The 19,997-nt window shown below is 36.2% G+C and overlaps 1 protein-coding gene across 5 annotated transcripts in view; it reads right to left on the bottom strand.

Moving 5' to 3' along the window:
- Positions 1-19,997, bottom strand: part of GPD2 (glycerol-3-phosphate dehydrogenase 2) — a 146,345-nt gene that overhangs the window by 65,550 nt on the left and 60,798 nt on the right. For all 5 annotated transcript variants that reach the window (XM_054477820.2, XM_054477819.2, XM_054477821.2 and 2 more), the window contains 3 exons: positions 7,351-7,475; positions 5,942-6,039; positions 4,758-4,921 (listed from right to left, as the gene is read on the bottom strand). In XM_054477820.2, the coding sequence (XP_054333795.1) occupies positions 4,758-4,921; positions 5,942-6,039; positions 7,351-7,475 (387 nt within the window). The remainder of the gene's footprint in view (positions 1-4,757; positions 4,922-5,941; positions 6,040-7,350; positions 7,476-19,997) is intronic.

Below are 19,997 nucleotides of genomic sequence, written 5' to 3'. Positions count from 1 at the left end.
AGCTGAGGTTGGGGTGGGGGCAGGACCGTGAACTACATTTACCTCAGGGGAGCCAGAGATTAAATTGGCTTTGCTCTCTCACGAGCTGAATTCATCTATTTGTATGCTGTGAGTTTTAGGTTGGAATAAAAATGAATATTCTAGTGAAACCTGGGCTTTAATTCCCCCTTTGAAACATGGATGTAACCAACTTTTATTTACATTAGGAAAAGGCAATGTAATTTCTTATAGTTGCTATTTTCATATGTGCATAAGGAATACTTAGAAGCATCATTGGGTATGAAACAACAGACATCTCTGTCAATGTCTTGACTCTCAGAAAGGAAGAATTTAAAGCTGTAATTTTGTTCTTCAGTTTCATTTTATAATGGCTTAATGGAGGTATTTAATGGTTTTTAATATTTAATGATTTTTAATTATAGCTCATTTTCTGTGTACTAGATTGGATGACTGGAGTCTAACTAGAATAGCCACAAAGATCCACTCTGGGAACAAATAGAGGAAAAAAAAAATAAGTTCCTGAGAAAACTGGCTACCCCTAACAGCTGGTTCACATAATCTCACAGCCTGTCAAGTCACCCAAGCATGCCATGCCCTAAACACTTTCTTCTGACTTGAGAAAGTTGGCCTGGTCACCATACTCTCTACTTGATAACTCCCTTATCAGCAGTAATGGCCAACTGTGGGTCTCTACTAGGCAAGTTAGAAAATACTAGGACATGTCTCAGTCAGAAAACCAGTGAGTTCACTATATGATTACTCTAACAGAATATAAGAAGGAAATACAACTGGAGGAAAAACTGGTATGTCATTACTATCCCAACTTTCATTTCATATGGATTTCACTGAGAAATTTGAGATTCTCTCTGTCTGCATTTAAAAAGATGACAGTTATTCCTCCATTTATGTGAATTTTTCAGTGGTTAACAATAAAATATGGCACAGATCATACTTATGCCACGCACAGAACAGTAACTATAATTACTACATCAAAAAGTATGAAGGGCCAGATGAAGTGGCTCATGCCCATAATCCCAACACTTTGGGAGGCCAAGGCGGGAGGATCACTTGAGGCCAGGAGTTCAAGACCAGCCTGTCTCTACAAAAAATAAAAATTAAAAAAAATATACAAAATGTTGGAGGGAAAAGTGCATGGAACTTATTTATTACCTCTACGAACTTTTGTGGGAGAACAAACTTTGCCTTCATCATATGCAACAGCCATCAGAATTTAATTAGGATGAACTGTGTTTATGAGAAATTAAAATTTTTATCTTTGTACATTTTGTACTTCAGAGGAAACCTCTTACAGCCCTAACATCTCTGCATTGAAGATACCTTACAGATCTTCTCAGTGCCTGGTTCACATTAGTGGCAACATTTACTAGTTTGTCCCACTATATTTTCACATCATTATATTTCACTTTTCATGGGTGCTGAAGTAAGTGTATAAGGTATTACTAATAAGAGTTTTTAGTTAGCAAAACTTCTCGCAGCATTAAAAGTTCATTTGATTATCTGGTCACAGTGGCTCACGCCTGTAATTCCAACACTTTGGAAGTCCAGGGAGGGAGAAACCCTTGAGCTCAGGAGTTCAAGACTAGCCTAGGCAATAGACGGAGACTTTGTCTCTAGCAAAAGTAAAAAACTAGCCAGGCATAGTGGCACATGCTAACTGTAATCCCAGCTACTTGGGAGACTGAGGCAGGAGGATTGCTTGAGCCCCGGAGATTAGAGGCTGCGGGAAGCTATGATCATGCTACTGCACTCCAGCCTGGGTGACAGGGCAAGACTCTGTCTCAAAAGACTTAATTAATTAAAATTAAAAGTTCATTTGATTACTTATGCCACTTTCTCATCAGATTCAAAATTCTCCCTTGGTGGGAGTTATAAAAATTATTTCTGTTCACTTTAAAATGGCTAATTTTAATTGAATTTTATTGAATTTCACCTCAATACATTATTTTTAAAGTAAATTCAACATCATTTCAAGAAGCCTGAATGCAACTTGAAATCTCTTCAGTGACTGTTGTTATATTCTCATCATGGTGATTTATGAAGAGTATGTATTTTCCCTGTTAAGAAAAGCTTATCTTATAAACTACAATGTTTAGACTTGGGTTTGCAATGATAAAAGCTCAAATTGAAATATTTTCCTCTCTGAAATACTTTAGTAGCAGGATGATACTGTAATAACATTTTCCAGTCAAAGGGAAAAAAGGCATTCATTCCTTTTGTTGAGCATGGATTTACTCATTTAATTCTTTTACCTACATGCTCGTCACCTTATCTCCATGTCAATATTCAATTTGATCATCACACCATATTATGTTAAACAAGAGTTGCCTCACATGTAAATATAGTTGTAAAACCACAGAACTACACTTTTGCACATGCTTGTTTTGCCTCACCTCAAGTATGATATAGTTGGGCCTGTACCATTTCAGAACAAGGTCAAAAGACAAATTATTTATATCAATTGAGTAGAATATACTTATTTTTACTCCTTTGGCTCAAGACTTAAGATTTTACAACCAATTTCCAAAGAGCAATTTGAAGATATTTTAAATACTTCTTAAATTTTTCAGGAATTTTTGCTAAGCTCGTAATTTTGCAATCTATAACAGGCTATAAAGATCAATTCTAGATTAAAGAATTCTTTTTCCTCATGATTCTAAGAGAATAACCTTTCTTCTGCCTTGTGTGACAAAGGTTTCCCTTGGCTTCTCCATGTAGAATCAATAAGAATCTATAATTCACAACAATACCAAATAAGAATCTATAATTCACAACAATACCAAACCAATGTAAAACAGGATGTCACAAATTCAGACATGACATTTGCTAATATTTCTTTTCTTCTTCTTTTTTTTTTTTTTTTTTTTTGAAATAGTGTCTCATGCTGTTGCCCAGGCTGGAGTGTAATGGTGGGATCTCAGCTCACTGCGGCCAACTCAGCCCCTCAAGTAGCTGGGACTACAAGGGCATGCCACCACACCTGGCTAATTTTTTGTATTTTTAGTAGAGATGAGGATTCGCCATGTTGGTCTCGAACTGCGGTCAAGTGATCTGGCTGCCTTGGCCTCTTCAAGTGCTAGGATTACAGGCATGAGCCAACATGCCCAGCCCACTAATACTTATTTTTAAAAGATTCAGATATTGACAAGCTTACAAATAAAATTGGTTAGTGCCCAACAGATCACAAAGTACAGAAAATGAGTAAGTATGTGAGAGGGTTTGTGCAGGAGGGATTAGTAATAAGAGGGAAAGGCCACAAACATTTCCATGTCAGGATGGGCAGGATGCTATTTACAGAATGCCTTCATACTCCTTCTGGACCAAAAACCTCTTTACTATAATCACCCAATAAACTACAATGGATTAACATTAAGGGTCCAATGCAGAGAAAGCAAATTCACAGTTAAGGTTGTCCTTTAACATGTAGACTCAATCAAGGGCACCAAAAAAATAGTTAAGTGGCCCCCCTGTGGTGTTCAGATGCTGGGAAACACTGCAAACTGTGAATTTTCTAGCTTTTAATGTTTGCCTAAGACCCTTAACATTTTTCTAATATTGTTGATCCTAGGACATTTTCTTGAGTTTGGTCCCCTTTTCCCTCTCTGTACATATACTTTTTGCATTTATATATGAAAGCCTGACAGCTGAATTGGTTCAGAAATGTAACACCAGAAAGAAGAAAAAAACACAGGGATAGCCTTTGGGACATCCCATAGTATTCAGTATAAATATCAAAGTATCCTGAAAAAAATAAAACAACAACAACAAATTCTTCTTGCTAAGAGTTTAAATATCTAATACTAAACAGAAAAGATAATACAATGGGGGTGGGGGGCTCACTGAGGTATAAAATCTAAGCTGTCCTCTGCATCACAAAATTTTTAGGACTTTTTGAACATGTATAATTATCTGTGTTCAGCTATTTCCTTATAAATGGACACCCTTGGACTATATTCCAATCTCACACACTCTTTAAAACTACTAGTAAAATTTTACAAATGGCTTTGCCTGTTTTGTTTTATATTGTTTTGTGGTCCATCTGGGGATACATTAAGTGTTCCTTCAAATAAAAGTGTACAAAATTATATTGCACACATGAAAAAAAAAAAAGAATGAACATTGAACACATGGCAAATGGTCACTAGGTAATGTCACTATTAGAAAACATCTAACAACAATAAAATAAGCAATAAAAACTCAGAGCAGTTTAACAGATGCAATGTTCATCTACCTTCATCATATAAATTATACATTCAAGAATTGTGTCCTGTGCAAAATACAAACATGTCAATTTCAGCCCACAGGGCATTTTTCCCCCTAGGTTTATAACCCCTTGAAAATGGAGGTTTCATCTAGAAAACCTAACATATCCTCAGCTGCTTTCAACATTATAATATATTCATAAGGCAAATATTCACTAGCAAACACATAACAAATTACATGGCATGAGGGTGGGGACCAAATTCATAATGATGAGAAATGGACCAAACCAACCATGAGACACAAAGTAGAAATCAAAGAAGAAAACAAATACATAAAATAAACAGTATTAAAGGTAAAATGTTATGGTTAGTTTTTCAGCCACTGTTAGAGAAAATGGTGAATATGTGCATGCACGTGCATTTGTGTGTTGTGTAAGATTAGTATTTAAAGATGCAAAACTATCTCCTTAAGAATACACTATAAGGGTCATGAGTGAGAGAAAAGTATCTTGTGAGGAAAAAAGAAATATCACATACCGTCATAGTAGACAATTGCTCCTACCAGTTTGTCCTTCTGGAGCATTGGGAAATGTTCAAGGGCTCTTGATTTGCTGAGGACATAACTGCTTTTCAGGCAATTGCTTCCTGCAACCAAATCATACAGCTTGATTCCTACCCAGTAGTAAGGTAACTGCCACCACCTACAGCATAAATAGGGGGGAAAGTTCTTTAGAAACAGAGTATAGCATTATAGAATATTACCTTACACTACAAGACACTTTTCATTTAAGAAAAACAAAGCATACCTAGAAGTGGACTGCAAAAGAAACAGACTTATGCAACTGTTTTTGACACCAACCTAGCTGAAGTCTATAAGTAAAATAAATCAATGAGATTTTAAATGAATCTTCTCTGAGGCAGTTGTTCTCAACCTGGCTGAATATTAGAATTCTCTGGGGAACATTAAAAATAAATCCTAATGCCTAAGCCTCATACATCCAGAAACTGATTTAACTAGACTAGGGTGGGGGCCTGGATGATGACAATGTGCACCCAGGATTAAGAATCACTGGTTCAGGAAGTCCTAAGTGATCTATGATGAAGGATGAACAAAATCATAAAAAATATGTTTCCAGCCCCCTACAACACTAATGTGGCTAAAAGAGTTACATAATCTACTTGTTCATACTACCTGAATTCCAATGTAAGGCAACTTCATGGATAGCTCTAACAACATTAGGAAAATTAAGTTTTATAATTTATAATCTGACACTTCCTAACCAAATTTCAGCCTTGGTTAACTCAGACACGTAACATGACTCAAAATGGCTTGGGTTCCAAGTGGTACATGGTACATTTCCATTTTACAACAGGATACTTTAGCTCAGCCATTTACAGTCTGCACATGATCCTCTTATGTTCCTTAATGCAAATGCAGTTGCTCATCTATATACTCTCAGAAACTGGAGTAAGAAACTACTAATTACAAATACAGAATACGACCTTCTTTGCCTTTAAAATCTAGAGATAGGCCAGTAGAGAGTAATTTAAGAAAAGCCATACTTTTAAATACAACAAAGGAAAATACTTGAAAAGGATTAAAGATTAGGACCAATTAAAACCACATTATGAAATATGCATTGAGGGATTATTTTCATTAAAACTGTTGTTCTATTGACTGCAGAGAAGCAAATGCATACAGGTGATATCAAAAGGCTTACTTGTAAACTGGAAGCATTATAGGCAATGGAGCTGATAAATGGGGAGCAATTTCTAGCAGGTTGGCACGCTCATGAAGGGCTTCTTTTACCATCCTATACTGAAAGGCAAAACAGAGAAAATTAGTTTGGCAGTAACAAATCATAATATTTTCAAATGGCAAATAGACACCCTGCCAACTGATTGATACACAGAAACCTTCTACCTCTGAGTGAGGATAGCTCCCTCCTAATCAAATTTCTAATAATACATCATGCTGTCAACCTCAAAGATTTTTTAGAAACCTTAACTGTATTTGCATAGGAGAAAAACATGCTGTCAGAGTTCCCAGGTGTAAGATATTTTCCTGACTTGAGTTACAAGATTATTGTAGCCATTTATCTCGCATCCTCTGGATTGTCTCCCTTTCTCAGTTCCCCATAATATTTTTTCTGTGTAGGAGATAACAGATTGTTCAAATTCATGCTAAAAGTTTCCATTTTGCCTTCACGAAACCAAGCAATGATGCTTCTTAACAGTTGCACAGTATTTTACAGATTATAAAAAGGCTTTTGTCTTAACTGCTGTAGTCCTCATTATGCTTCTCTAAAAAGCCAGCATTGCTATTATAACACTAATTTTACAAATAAGATAACAAGACTCATAGATTTTGAGTAAATAAGCCTGAACACATCACAAGTTAGCTGATTCTAAATCCTATGCTGTTTTCTTTGCCTCCATCATGATGCTGAAGAGAAATATAAGAAAAGGGGACAGATTCAAAACTGACTTGTCAAGAAAAAAAAATGAGACAGATTCAAAACTTGACAATGTCAAGCCAGTGCCACTGTGTTTTTCATGTACAAAAAGAGATAGGAAGTTCAGCTGATTTTTTTTACCCCTCTGGGAAATGTCATCTTCCACACTGCCTTGGCAGTTTTCAAATGGTGGCAGGCTGGACACAATAAAGTGTGACATAAGAAAAGCATGACTCAGATCATCTTTTCCTTCAGAATATGTCAGTGACAATATAAGCCTATGACTGCAGTTGTAGTTAAGAGGATCAATTTCGCACTCCCCCTGCATTACAACATAGCTCCCCTGAAAGTGCTTGCAAAGTAGCAATTTGGTAGCCATTGGCAAAAACCCAATCACAATTGTTAAAAGGCAACATATCCAAAAGTGATTTTGTAAATCTGCTACTTCAACATGCTTGTGAAGAAAAAGCCCCTGATTACCCATAAACATAATACTACAGGAAAGAACTGACACACCTCTCCTGAAAGATATTCCAGCAGAATACACTAAATAGGTATTTCCAACAGGAAGAAATGCTAAAAGCCATTAAAGAAAAAAAAAAACAAACCTGATTTAATTGGGTAGAAAAAAGCATAGTTGCAATTTTTGTTTAATAACCAGCATACACAATTACCTGCTCAATATCCAACTTCATGATGGCCTTCTGCAGATATCTCACACCACCATGGATCAATTTAGTGCTTCTGCTGCTGGTCCCTGATGAGAAATCATCTCTTTCTACAAGGGCTGTTTTTAGTCCTGTGTAACCAGAAAACCAAATTAACTTCTTAAATTATACAATTTGTATGTAATTCATTAAAGGCACTTCTCCAGGGTAGAGACAATCACAAGAAAAATTACTCTGAACATGGATAAATTTGTATTCAAAGTGCAGTACACTGTCTATATTATAATGAAGAGATTTTAGGCTCTTCCTGGGGGAAAAGTCAAGTCAGAACTAGAAGCATATTAAGCTGTGAATGAATCACAACTAGAAAATATTACAGTGCAATTTCATGGCAGTAACGTACTCTGGTGCACTTAGAAGGTCAAAGGAGAGACTAGCACCCAACTCTACCCATGTAGAGTTAACTGAATGTTGTTGCAAAGCCTTCTAGAACTCTTGTTCATCTCTCACAACAGTCCAGACCTGTCGCAGCCCCTCATCTCTGATCTACTCTAATGCATGCATCATGAATAAATCTAGACTAGACTTCCTTCTGTGTGTTGACTTCTGTTGAGAAATGTGTCTGGAGTGGTATTATGGCAGATATACAATGGGAAAAGATAGCAAAGAAAGGAAAGAAAGAAAAAGAAAGGAAGGAAGGAAGAAAGAAAGAAAGAAAGAATAAGTTCTGATTTTGAGGTGTTTATAGTCTAATTTAAAACCTTTGAACATGACAATATTTTAGAATTACAAAGAAATACAAGCCAGTAAAAATGAACACTGTGCAGAGCAACCATGAGTAAAGAATATATTCTTGCCAGGTGTAGTGGCTTATGCCTGTAATCCCAGCACTTTGAGAGGCGGAGGCAGGCGGATCACTTGAGGTCAGGAGTTCAAGACCAACCTGGCCAACATGGTGAAACCCTGTCTCTACTAAAAATACAAAAAATTAGCTGGGCATGGTGGCATGTGCCTGTAATCCCAGCTACTCGGGAGGCTGAGGCAGGAGAATCGCTTGAACCCAGGAGGCAGAGGTTGCAGTGAGCCAAGATCGTGCCACTGCACTACTCCAGCCTGGGTGACAGGGTGAGACTCCATCTCAGGAAAAAAAAAAAAAAAAAAAAAAAAAAGAAGAAGAACATATTCTCGATAAGGAAAGGCTGAGCAAAGATAGGTCAGTTCTAGAAGTTGCCCATGCCCCCTTTACTTGAGGGCTGTTATAGATCTCCTAGGGGTAACTAGTTTTGTTTTGCTGCAGAGACACCCTGACTCTTCAGGCCTGGAGATGACCATCAGTACTACAAGTGTCACACAAGAGTTGAGAGATGAAAGCCAATACCCCAAAAGACCCAAAGTATACATCGACACCAAGCCATGAGGAATTTTCATGGCCTGGAAGACTCTCGGAGGATGAAAGAATGTCATAGAATCCAATTACAATGAGAATACGTAACTAGAGCAGTTTGGACTCACAAAGTTCATTTAGGAGAACCTGTGCATGTATTCAATTCAAAGCCACTTATTACATTTAATACCAAAGGGTCATTTTTATAACTTTTAACAGTTTAAATATCGTACCCAAATGTCATCATAAAATCAGGGCAATTCCCTTGACTCAAAAGGACAAAATATTTAGAAGCTGTGGAGAGAAAAGTAGAGAATTTTGATTCAAGGTCAAAAACTGTTAATGCCTTAACTACCTAGAAAAATAACACAAAAGTTACAGGTATTACAGCCCCAGGTCACTCCTTTTAAGTATATATGCCAGAGAAAGACCTGTAAAATTCTCAGCTATTGAAACGCTAGCAATGCCTAGCAAATTTAGTACTGAATATACTAAGAACACAGAAAAATATTAGTACATATTTTTAAGAATATTAAGAGCCAAAATCCTGATATTAGAAGTGAATTAGGCATGGACTAGGCTGTCAGGTATCTCCCTGCTCAAAGAAAAGCAAGTACACAAAGTGCAGCAGTTTAATAGAGGCCAAGTTTGAAAATCCAGAAGACTCTCATCATACTCCACGTTAGAAAGTAAATTCAGGATATAAACCCAAAAAAATTAAATTTGCAAATCTCTTAAGAATGCACTATCTCAGTGAGCTATATCACCTTTTCTTAGTAAGTCCAACACAGAGTTCTTCTTCTGGCACTAAAATAGACCATTTTTTCTTCAGCTGAAGATCAGACGAGGGAGTTGACTTTCAAATGATATTTAAGAGCCAGATTATTTAAAATATACCTCTCTTTAAACCCTGGAATCACTGTCATGGCATCAAGATGCCCACACCATGAGAGGCAGGGAAACAAGGTTGAGAGAGGACAAGCAGCCTCCCCCACGGCCCACAGCTTCCTCACCTGGACCTATCCTTAGGGATACCTACCCTAAGGTATCCTACAACCTATGGTAGACAGACTACTTAGACAGTCTCCAGTAATCCCAACTGCCTAGTATGTCACCCCCTGTCCTGGAGTGTGGGCTAGACTAGCACTTTTCTTCTAATGAGCAGGTGACGTGCTGCTACTGTGATTAGGTCATTAAAGACTGGGAAGTGCTCTCTCTCTTTCCAGTATTCTCTATTGCCCTCCTGCTTGCTTGCTCTGGTGAAGCAAGCTGTCATGTTGTGAGTTAAGGAACAAAGGGAGGTTCCTGGTCAACAGGTGGTGAGGAACAAAGACCTCAGTCCAACAACCATGCAAGTTATTAGAAAGCACTGTCCACTATGAGAGATGCAGAGCCACAGTACCCAGCTAAGGCTCACCCAGATTCCTGACCCACTGAAACTGGCTGATGATAATTGTTGTTTTACGCCACCAAGTTTTGGGGATAGTTTTGTAGTAACACAATTCCCTGTGTGAAGATTAACTATAGCCAAGACGGGAGAGATGGGAGTTTTCCTTGTATCTGGGGATGGAGTCGTCAGGAAAGAAGAGTCTACAGAGAAGTATGTGTTCAGGGCAGGTGGAGTGAAGAAAGGGAAAGATCATTGACAAAGCCCAGCTTAAGAAAGAGAAGGCAAATGGTTGATGTGGCCTAGCTTATCCAGGGGCTGCTTGTCACTCAGGGGCTGGAGTGCAGGTACAAAGAATGGGGAAGGCAGATCTCAGAGGGCTCTTCTTATACATTCGGGTATTTGGATCTTGTCCTGTTAACCACTGTTTCTCACAAGTAAGTAATATCCGGATTTCCTCAAAAGGAAGATGCCTCTGAGAACAGAGCTATGTGTCCTGGATCAGTTTAAGAAACAAATGTTTCATCAGAAAAAAACAAGATGTGGCCAGGTGTGAGTGGCTCACTCTTTAATCCTAGCACTTTGGAAGCCAAGGCGGGAGGATGATCACTTGAGCCCAGGAGTTCAAGACCAGCCTAGACATCATGACAAAACCCTGTATCAATCGAAAAAGACAAAAATTAGCTGGGCATAGTGGCATGTGCCTGTTTTCTCAGCTACTTGGGAGGCTGAGGTGGGAGAATCGCTTGAGCCCAAAAGACAGAAGTTGCAGTGAGCCAAGACTGCACTGCTGCACTTCAGCCTGAATGACAGAATGAGACCCTATCTCAAGAAAAAGAAAAGAAAAGAAAAAGAAAAAGTGGCTGGGCACAGTGGCTCATGACTGTAATCCCGGCACTTTGGGAGGGGTGGGAGGATCACTTGAGGTCAGGAGTTCGAGACCAGCCTGGTCAACCTGGCAAAACCCCATCTCTACTTAAAAAAAAAAAACAAAAATTAGTCAGGCGCGGTGGTGCATGCCTGTAATCCAAGCTACTCAGGAGGCTGAGGCAGGAGAATCACTTGAACCCAGGAGGCGGAGGTTGCAGTGAGCCGAGATCGTGCCATTGAACTCCAGCCTAGGTGATACAGTGAGAATCCGTCTTAAGAAAAAAAAAAAAAAAAGATGTAGCATGCACAGGCAAGCACTAATATTAGTATTTTTAGTATTTTACACAGTTACAAGGTATCCATTCTGGGGAACCAGGGTGTGCTTGTTAATTTATTATTATAAAAAAGGAATAGCATTTAAATTTTTTCTAGAAGTTCTCAGATATTGTTTTGAGAAATACTATTATGCTGTCAGGAGAACTATCAAAATGTTTTCAGCTGAGAGATCAGACTAAGGTTCAGAAAAGATTTCTCTGACTGCAGGAATGAGGGGTAGAGGTAGGACTGGAGGCAGGAGACCTTTTGGAGGACGAGTGTCATATAACAGGAGTTGGGGCAACGAAGAATCCGGCCTCAGAAGGCAGAGATGGTATTGAAGAGTGATATAAAGAGAAAATGTTATGGGCTGTGTTGTCAGGATGGATTTTTTTTTTTTTTTAATTTCCCAAATTGACAGAGTGTGAGGCAGGGAACTACTCTAGGAATTAGCAAGCCATCTCAGGAGGATATTTCAGGATATTTAAGTGAGAGCTAACACTTTAAAGCTCTCAAAACTGCTTTTTCCAGTATTGGACATTTTAAAAGTTATCACATGTACTTATGTGAGAAACCCTAGTGAATACCAACAAAAGTTAAAATGGGCCTCTCTGTCAAACGAGGCTGTTTTTCTTGTCCCATTATTTCTAGTGTCAAATCATCAAGTTACCCACCAGAATTTCTGGAAAGAAATGATACTGCTCCTTCCAGAGCAAAAACTTAAAATTTTAGTTTCCAAAGTTATAGCTAAATTGATATATTAAAATGCCATGTAACATAAAAGTATTACTGAAAGTTTTCCAAACCACAAAAAAACTCTAAAAATTTTCTTTAATTTTCAACTGCTATTATATGCTAAATGTTTTAAATCTCTCATTTTTGTTGAATGAGAAGTAGAAAGGAGGAAAATAAAATCAAGACATTATTAGAAGTCATAGCTGCAACTCAACTATTTCTTAACTAATTAACTAACCAACCAACTGCAATGAAGACAATGACATTTTTAAAAGCCTGCTGAGGTTCTTCTGTGGTTCTGTTATCTAATCTGTCCCTTTCTGTTTCAATTCTCAAAAATCCAAATTGTTTCCTCACCTCAAAAATTACTGAAATCAAATTAAGAGTTCAGTTTTCTGGTATGTTAAGTATAAGGCAAGGAAGTGAAAAGAGGGAGGTGTTTTATCTTCTCAGAGAGTGAATAGTATTAAGTGATATTCAATGCTAGCATTTTGTGTTCTTAGGTAAAATAATTAAGTCTGAAGGGCATAAAAAATAATGCACCCAGGATTCAAGCAACTACTCCTTACTATGGATTTGAGGAGGCTGGGGAGAGATCTTCCTTCAGAGTGGAAAGAGCGACCTCCTTACATTACAGGCAGGGAAGGGCTGGCCTCTCTATGTATTGAAGGTAATTCACTAAATTAGTTCAAGACTTTATAGTAAGTTTTTTTTCTTTTCCTTTTTTCTTGTTAGCAGCTACTTTTTATGGAAAGCAATAAGCTGTATCTCTATTAAGATGAAACAGAACATTTAGTGGGAGTGGTAGTATCATTATTTAAGGCTTTGTTTTTATTATTGATTACTTTTAGTAGGTAGTCTGGGGAATTTTGCGACAGTATTAATATTTTATTACTATTAATATTAATATTTGGAGTAAAATCACCTGAAATCTTAGGCAGAATAATAAGATTAGTTAGAGTAGAAGAATAAAGTCAACTTGAAATCTATATTCCATTTATCATCTCATCTGTTAGCAAGCTGAAATTGTATCTTCTAGGTGGGGCAAGGGTTATGAACTAACACAGCTCTTTACAGCTTTGTCTTTTCTGACCTGAGTGGGAATGTCTAATTACTTCCAACTAAACCAATTCATGGATCAAAACAGTTGGATGAATATAGAAGGATAATTACAATCTAAGAGGAAAAATGGTACGACATTTAACTTTCACAACATGAAATAGAACAGAAGTATATTTTAATACCTTTTACTGATTATCTTATTATGCATAAAAACATGCTCAATATAATAAATGCAGAGAAGCAAAGAGAACAAAATAAAACTCTCCTGTAATCACACCACTCAGAGATAACCACAGTTGACATTTGGGTATTTAAACGTTCACATTTTCTATGCATGTATATAATCACATATGTACATTTTTGTAAAAATAGGAACATATGGTATATTTAATTTTTTCCATTTAACACTGTTTATTGTAAACATTTACCCATGTCAATAAACATTTTTCTATAATTTCATTTTTAACATGTGGATAGTATTCTATTAATTTTTATAATTTATTCAATTTCTTATTTTTGAACATTTGGATTATCTCATTGTTTCACTATTACAGATAGTGCTGCAAGATTATATTTTCATTTAAACTCCTTGTATCTTTAATTATATCATTAGAATAAATTTTAAGAAATGTCACTATTAAGATATTTCTAAATAGAAAGGTGAGAATAATCACTCTGAAATAAGTATCAGAGACACCAAGATAATAGCACAAAAAATCAAAAAATTTAAGATGCTTTGTATGTTAGCACCTTAAGAACAGGTATTAAAGCCACATGCTGCACGAAGGAAAAATAATATAGTTTTTTTTTTTTTAAAGGTGAGTTTATCTTTCTTTAGAAAAGCTTTGGGTGCTTAACTTTGGATTTCAGACAGCCATTGCCATTAATAAGAAAAGGGACTAACTCGAAGGCTGAACATTTTATGGGAAGGATCAATTCCTCTAAAATATTATCCTCTTGTAAAGCTGTAAAGTAATCCTGACTTGTTAATCCTCACGATCAGGATACTATGCTTTGGCCTGGTATTTTCTAAAAGTGAATGTTAGCATTTTATACAAATATATGATATTGAATTGGTTATTTAATATCTATTTCTATGTCTATATTAGAAAACAGATTAATGGAGATATGATGTTGTTAGAACACATCATTAACATACTTTAATGTTTGTTAAGTACACACATGATTATGGAGTCACAAAACTGTACTAGGCTGTAACAATTGCAATAACACAATTTTAAGGAATAAGGGAGTTGCTGCTGTTGCTTTTTATTTTTACTTGGGTATTATCAAACATACCCAATGTTCAAAGAGAGGAAGAATATCCAAATAATATAGAAAGGCAAAAAAAGAAAATGATGTAAAAAAACTATACTAATGGCCTCCTGGTTTCCTAGTTACAAAATCCACAGGTAAACAATGTTAACTATTAAAACTGTCTTATATATTTTATCAGAAACTTTTCTATGCTTACTAAAGAACACTATCTGATACTATCTCACTTTAAAAGCAAATAAAAATTAGCATTCATTCTTCACAACTTGCTTTTTTAAAATTTGTAACACATCTTAGCCATTTTCCCTGTAAATACTTATACATCTATCTCTTTTCAATAACTGAATATCCAATTTATTAAGCCAGACTCCAATTTTTTGCCATTATAAATATTGTTATAAATAAAATTCTGACCAGTATAACATTGTAAGCTCAGCTTTGAACTCTTCTTCTTCTCTAAACACAGAAAATTATATATGCATATATTTTAAGGGACATAATTAACTCAAAAATAAGATTAAAACTCAATGGACTTGAAATGTAACAGAAACTCAGAGCAGAATGTTTAGACCAAAAGCTTCTCTCTTGCTAGGTTCAAGGTCTAAAAATGGGCAAAGGCAATCAAGATCTCAGTTCCAAAAGGGTAAGAGGAATATAATTATCCATTACAAGGAAAGGTAAAAAAGCCAGAGGAGCATTTGATTGCTGGGACTGAAGAAAGTGTCTGCCTCTTGTGCAGGGAGGTTGACAAGCTTCTCTTGACCACTCTCTGGGCCCAGGAAGCAGAAAGACAGACACAGCCTTGGCATCAGCACCACAGCCAAGGCACCACTTGTCTCAGCAGCTAGTCTGCAAGGTCCCCAAAATCAACAAGGGCAGGAGTCTTTTGGTTCCAAGAAAAGTCTCTGATGGTACTTAAGGATGGTCATTACTATACTTACAGAGTTGAGGGTATGGAAAAAGAGCATGAAACAAAACTGATCTAATAAGGGCAGAAAAGGGGGAAAAGAAGCAAAATAAAAAGCATGAAAGATTAAAAAAATACAAAGCAAATGCACATGGAATCAAAAAAAATGTAAATGGATTCCATTTACTGATTAAAAGACATAGTCTATTAAGTGTAAAAAGAAATAAAATAAATAAATATAATCTAACTATATACTATTTATCACAGATATAACATAACAAAATGATTTAGAAAAGTGTAGAATGGCCAGGTACAGAGGCTCATGCCTGTAATCCCAACACTTTGGGAGGCCAAGGTGGGAGAACCACTTGATCTCAGGAGTTCTAGACCAGCCTGGCAATGTAGCAAGACCTCATCTCTACAAAAAATTTAAAAACTCATCAGGCCTGGTAGCACACACTTTTAGATCCAGCTATTCAGGAGATTGAGGTGGTAGGGTCTCTTGAACCCAGGAGGTTGAGTCTGCAGTGAGCTATGATGGAGCCACTGCACTCCAGCCTGGGCAATAGAGTGAGATTCTGTCTCCAAAAACAAAACAAAACAAAACTTGGAAAAAAAAACCTGAGATAAACCCTGTCTGTTTGCTATTTTGTAAATATTTTCCAAATTTCACCTTTTTGCTTTAACATCTTTTGCCATGGATACATTTTAATTTTTATAAAATCAAAAGCAGGCTTTTCCTTTATGGTTTTTTGCTGTCATACTTAAAAACACCTTTCCTACCGCATTTTTTAAAAAAATTTACATATACTTGCTTCTAATAGTTTTATGATGTTTTAATGTTACATCCTTGATTCACATGGAGTATGATAAAACAGAATATATATGCATGCATACATACACAGACACACACACACACACATATATATAAATTGGGGGGAGTGGATACCCCAACATCATTTATTAAGTAACTAATGATGACAGTTTTGAAATGCTGCCTTTACCATATTCTAAACTTCATGTATTTAAAGACTGATAGACTGATTTATAGACTCCATGACTGATTCTCTATTCCTTTACCAGATTATTTTAATTACAGTAGTTTTAGAATACACTTTAGTATCTGATAGGTCTCTACCTCCCTTATCAGTAGTCTTTTTCAAAATCAGTCTAGTAAATCTCACAGGCGTAGTTCTCTTCTTAAAGTTTTACAGTTTCTTAAGTCGATTCTCCTGACCCTGGCCAAAGGAAAGCACTACATTAATTAAAATTATGTTAAATTTCCAGATTAATTTTAAGAGAAATTTGCAATCTAGTCTAATTAGCTGTGTCCAGCAAAGAGCAAACTTTCACTTCCTGCAATTCTAGCTTCTGAAGTAGAATTTTCTCCTACCTTCATGGTGGAGGGGTGGAGACCATAATTCTCAGAATGTACTATCTCCAAGGCTCTCCCTTTTCTGCATTTATCCTGCAATGCACACACCTCCTTCCTTTCCCAAAAGTTTATTTATAGAGAAGAATGTTATCATTATCCTCCATTTATGCCTGAGAAACTTAAGGCTCTCTGTAAGGTTAAGCCACTTGTCGCAAGTCACAGAGGTAGTAAGCAATGAAGCCAAGACATGATCCAAGTTCATTCTAATTCCATAGTATGTGTCCTTAATCACTGCGCTATACTGCCTTAGGAATTATAGTGGGAATTCAAGAATTGCTAGCCAAATACCACTTATAAAAGTCTCCATTTGTAAACAAGAGAACTACAGTTAATATTTTCCTTCAGCAAGAGGCAGTCTTCTCTGGAATTTGAACTGAAGACATAAAGGTTAAATTTTATACATCAGATCTTATTTTATTTTATTTTATTTTCTACAGGCTCACCAAGAATGCAAATACATCAGATTTTAAACCAAAAATGTACTAGGTAATCCCAGATACATACAAGTAAAGTTACATAAAATAACATAAAAAGCTAAAGAGAACACCTTGAAGAACCTGTGGGAGTGAATATATTTTCAGATTCTCCTTTTCCAGCTTCCTTTGGGAGCAAAGTGCCCACAACTGGGCTTTTGGGACACGTTTCTGTCCTAGAATGGGACACAGAGGTGTTAAAGAGTGAAGCAATTTCTATTGATTCTAGAGACCTGCAGGAGAACGTGAGAAGTCTGCATATTGTGTTTATAAAATAATATTCCCAAATGAAACAAATGAAAATTGATTCCCAAGAAAATGCAGATGATAAGAATGCGAATAAATGTTCATTATGAAGACTCCATGACTTTTTGTTTTTCCTCTATAGTCTTTGTTTATCCATTACTAAAATTGCATTTGGGCACAGTATTTTATCAAAAAGCTCATGCAAACATGTTTGTATGAGTCCTTTAACATCTAGTGGTTCCCCCCAAAACTTTGATTTCCTGAAAAATCTAATTATTACTGGTAACTTTGAAAGATCACAGTAATTTATTTTTGTCAAATGTGACCAAAGATTAATGGATACAATCAGGAATAATTTGGTAAAAACATATCAAATGCAGAGAAAGCAAAATTTGTTGTTAAGCGAAGCATCAAATATGATAAAAGAGCAAATTCCATGAATGAACAGCAACAATGAACAATTCATTAACCAAATGCCCATGATTATTTCACACTTCAGAGGGCCACTGATATGATCAGGAATTGTAGTAAAAGGATAAATATAGATTACCTTCAGCCATCTCTTTATAAATTTTAATTATAAACGCTACTCCCAGAGGGCTACCAGCATAATAGAAGAAATACAAGCTAAAGTTTGCCCATCCTTTTTATAAATCATAATTCCACATATATAAAATAAGACAGGCAATTATTTTAAGACCACAATTAATATGTCAAGATATATTAAAAATACATCATTTTCTTAGCTACTGTTAACTGTAAAAATTAAAAACCTGATCAACTTTCAGGCTCTGGAAACTCTTAACTATTCAAAATCGTCATCCTTATCATCACCACCACAACTATCATCACCCACAATCATCTGCTAATATACTAGCTAATACCTTGATCACTACGGAATGCCCTTCACTGCCAGAAGAAAAAGCTTATTTGTTCAATAAATAGTAATAAACTGCTAAGTTGTTCCTTGAAATGAAGGCCACATCTTACTAGTCTTACTATTCTCAGAGCTGGTTCAGAACTTGATTGACAAATAGTAGTGTTTTAAATAGAAAAAAAAAAAAACACCCCAAAACAACCTAAAGAATAATTAATAAGAACATCATTGCAATGAGTTTTTCCATAAAGTTGTTAAATGAAAATAAATAAAATGGAATTTTGCCATTAAAAATCATGAATACTATATAAATGTAAAGATTGATATAAACACACTACTATTTGAAAGAAACACACTGCAAAAAAGAAATACAATCTTGTCTATTTTTTTAAAAACTATAAATATACAAAGTGCACAAAGGCAAACATAGTAAGACTTTTCAGAAGGTGAAAAAGAATAAAAGTCACTTAGTGATTGCCTTATTACTGCACTTGAAGTCTTGCAATCCGACCTTTAACAACTCTTCCAGGGAAGCCTGGCTTTGTAACTTCATGACCCCTTATCAGCTCTAGGCCTACATTTCACCAATTTCCTCTGCTTTCATAGAATCTTGTCTCATTTTTTCTTTTCATCATTGATATCCACTCAATTCTCAACTCCAGATTCTATGTGACTGTCTATTTTCTGTACCTCTACTCTCAGTAATACTGGACACACACACACACACACACACACACATAAATGTCCCATGTGGATAATAAATTTAAATTTTCTAACAGCAAAGAAACCCCTATTTTCCTGTCATATTCTCTGCAATGACATCCCTTACTCCCACCCATAAGTAGAACATCTCACCTCGTATTTGTTTAAGAGTAGCTCTTCATACTCACACAAACTCTTTATGTCTTAGAATTTACCCTTTGTTTCTGTCCCTGAGAAACAAATCTCTTACCTTCCTGCTAAAACCAAGATACATCTCTGATATCTCTTTCCTTGTATTTTCACAAGACCTTGTTCCTCATGTTTGCCTTCTACTATTAGGTTGGTACATGACATTTAAAAGTAATGACAAAAGCCGCAATTACTTTTGCACCAACCTAATACTTGCATATTAAGGTTCTTCTCCCCTAGCACTGACTTTTCTCCCGAGTCTACAGAAATATTCAGATTACTCTTATCTTTATAAAAAGAAAAAAGGAAAAAAATCCTTGAAACATACTGTTTCCCTTCTTTATATCCTACCACACCATCAAGTTACCTCCTTTCTATTTTCTTTTCTCCACATCTCTTGAAAGAAAGCCTATGCTCTTGACTGTTTCTTCAGTATCGTGTATCCATTCCCCATCACCAAACCTAAGGCAGTATCTCCAAGTGGTCTATTCAATAAAGCCCAAAGGCTTTCCCCTAGCATACCAGACCCAGCCCTGCCTTTCCACTCTTCTCTTATGTTCTCTCATATATAGCCTCAATGCTCCAAATTACAACACATGCTGTCTTCCACATACACTGATTCCATGCTGTTCCTCCTGCACATTTTCTCAGACTGGAACACTTTGAGCAAGCAATGTTTGCCTATTAAAATGTTACCTATGCCAAATAGCGTAAGTAAAGTTTCCCACTCCTGACCATTCTATGTAGATAAGACTACCCTCATCTTTCAGTGTCCATAATGGCCCTGAGCCTTTTA

Source organism: Pongo pygmaeus, chromosome 11 (genome assembly GCF_028885625.2).
Source record: "Pongo pygmaeus isolate AG05252 chromosome 11, NHGRI_mPonPyg2-v2.0_pri, whole genome shotgun sequence".
Lineage (NCBI taxonomy): Eukaryota > Metazoa > Chordata > Mammalia > Primates > Hominidae > Pongo > Pongo pygmaeus.
This window is presented reverse-complemented; position numbering and strand designations above follow the sequence as displayed.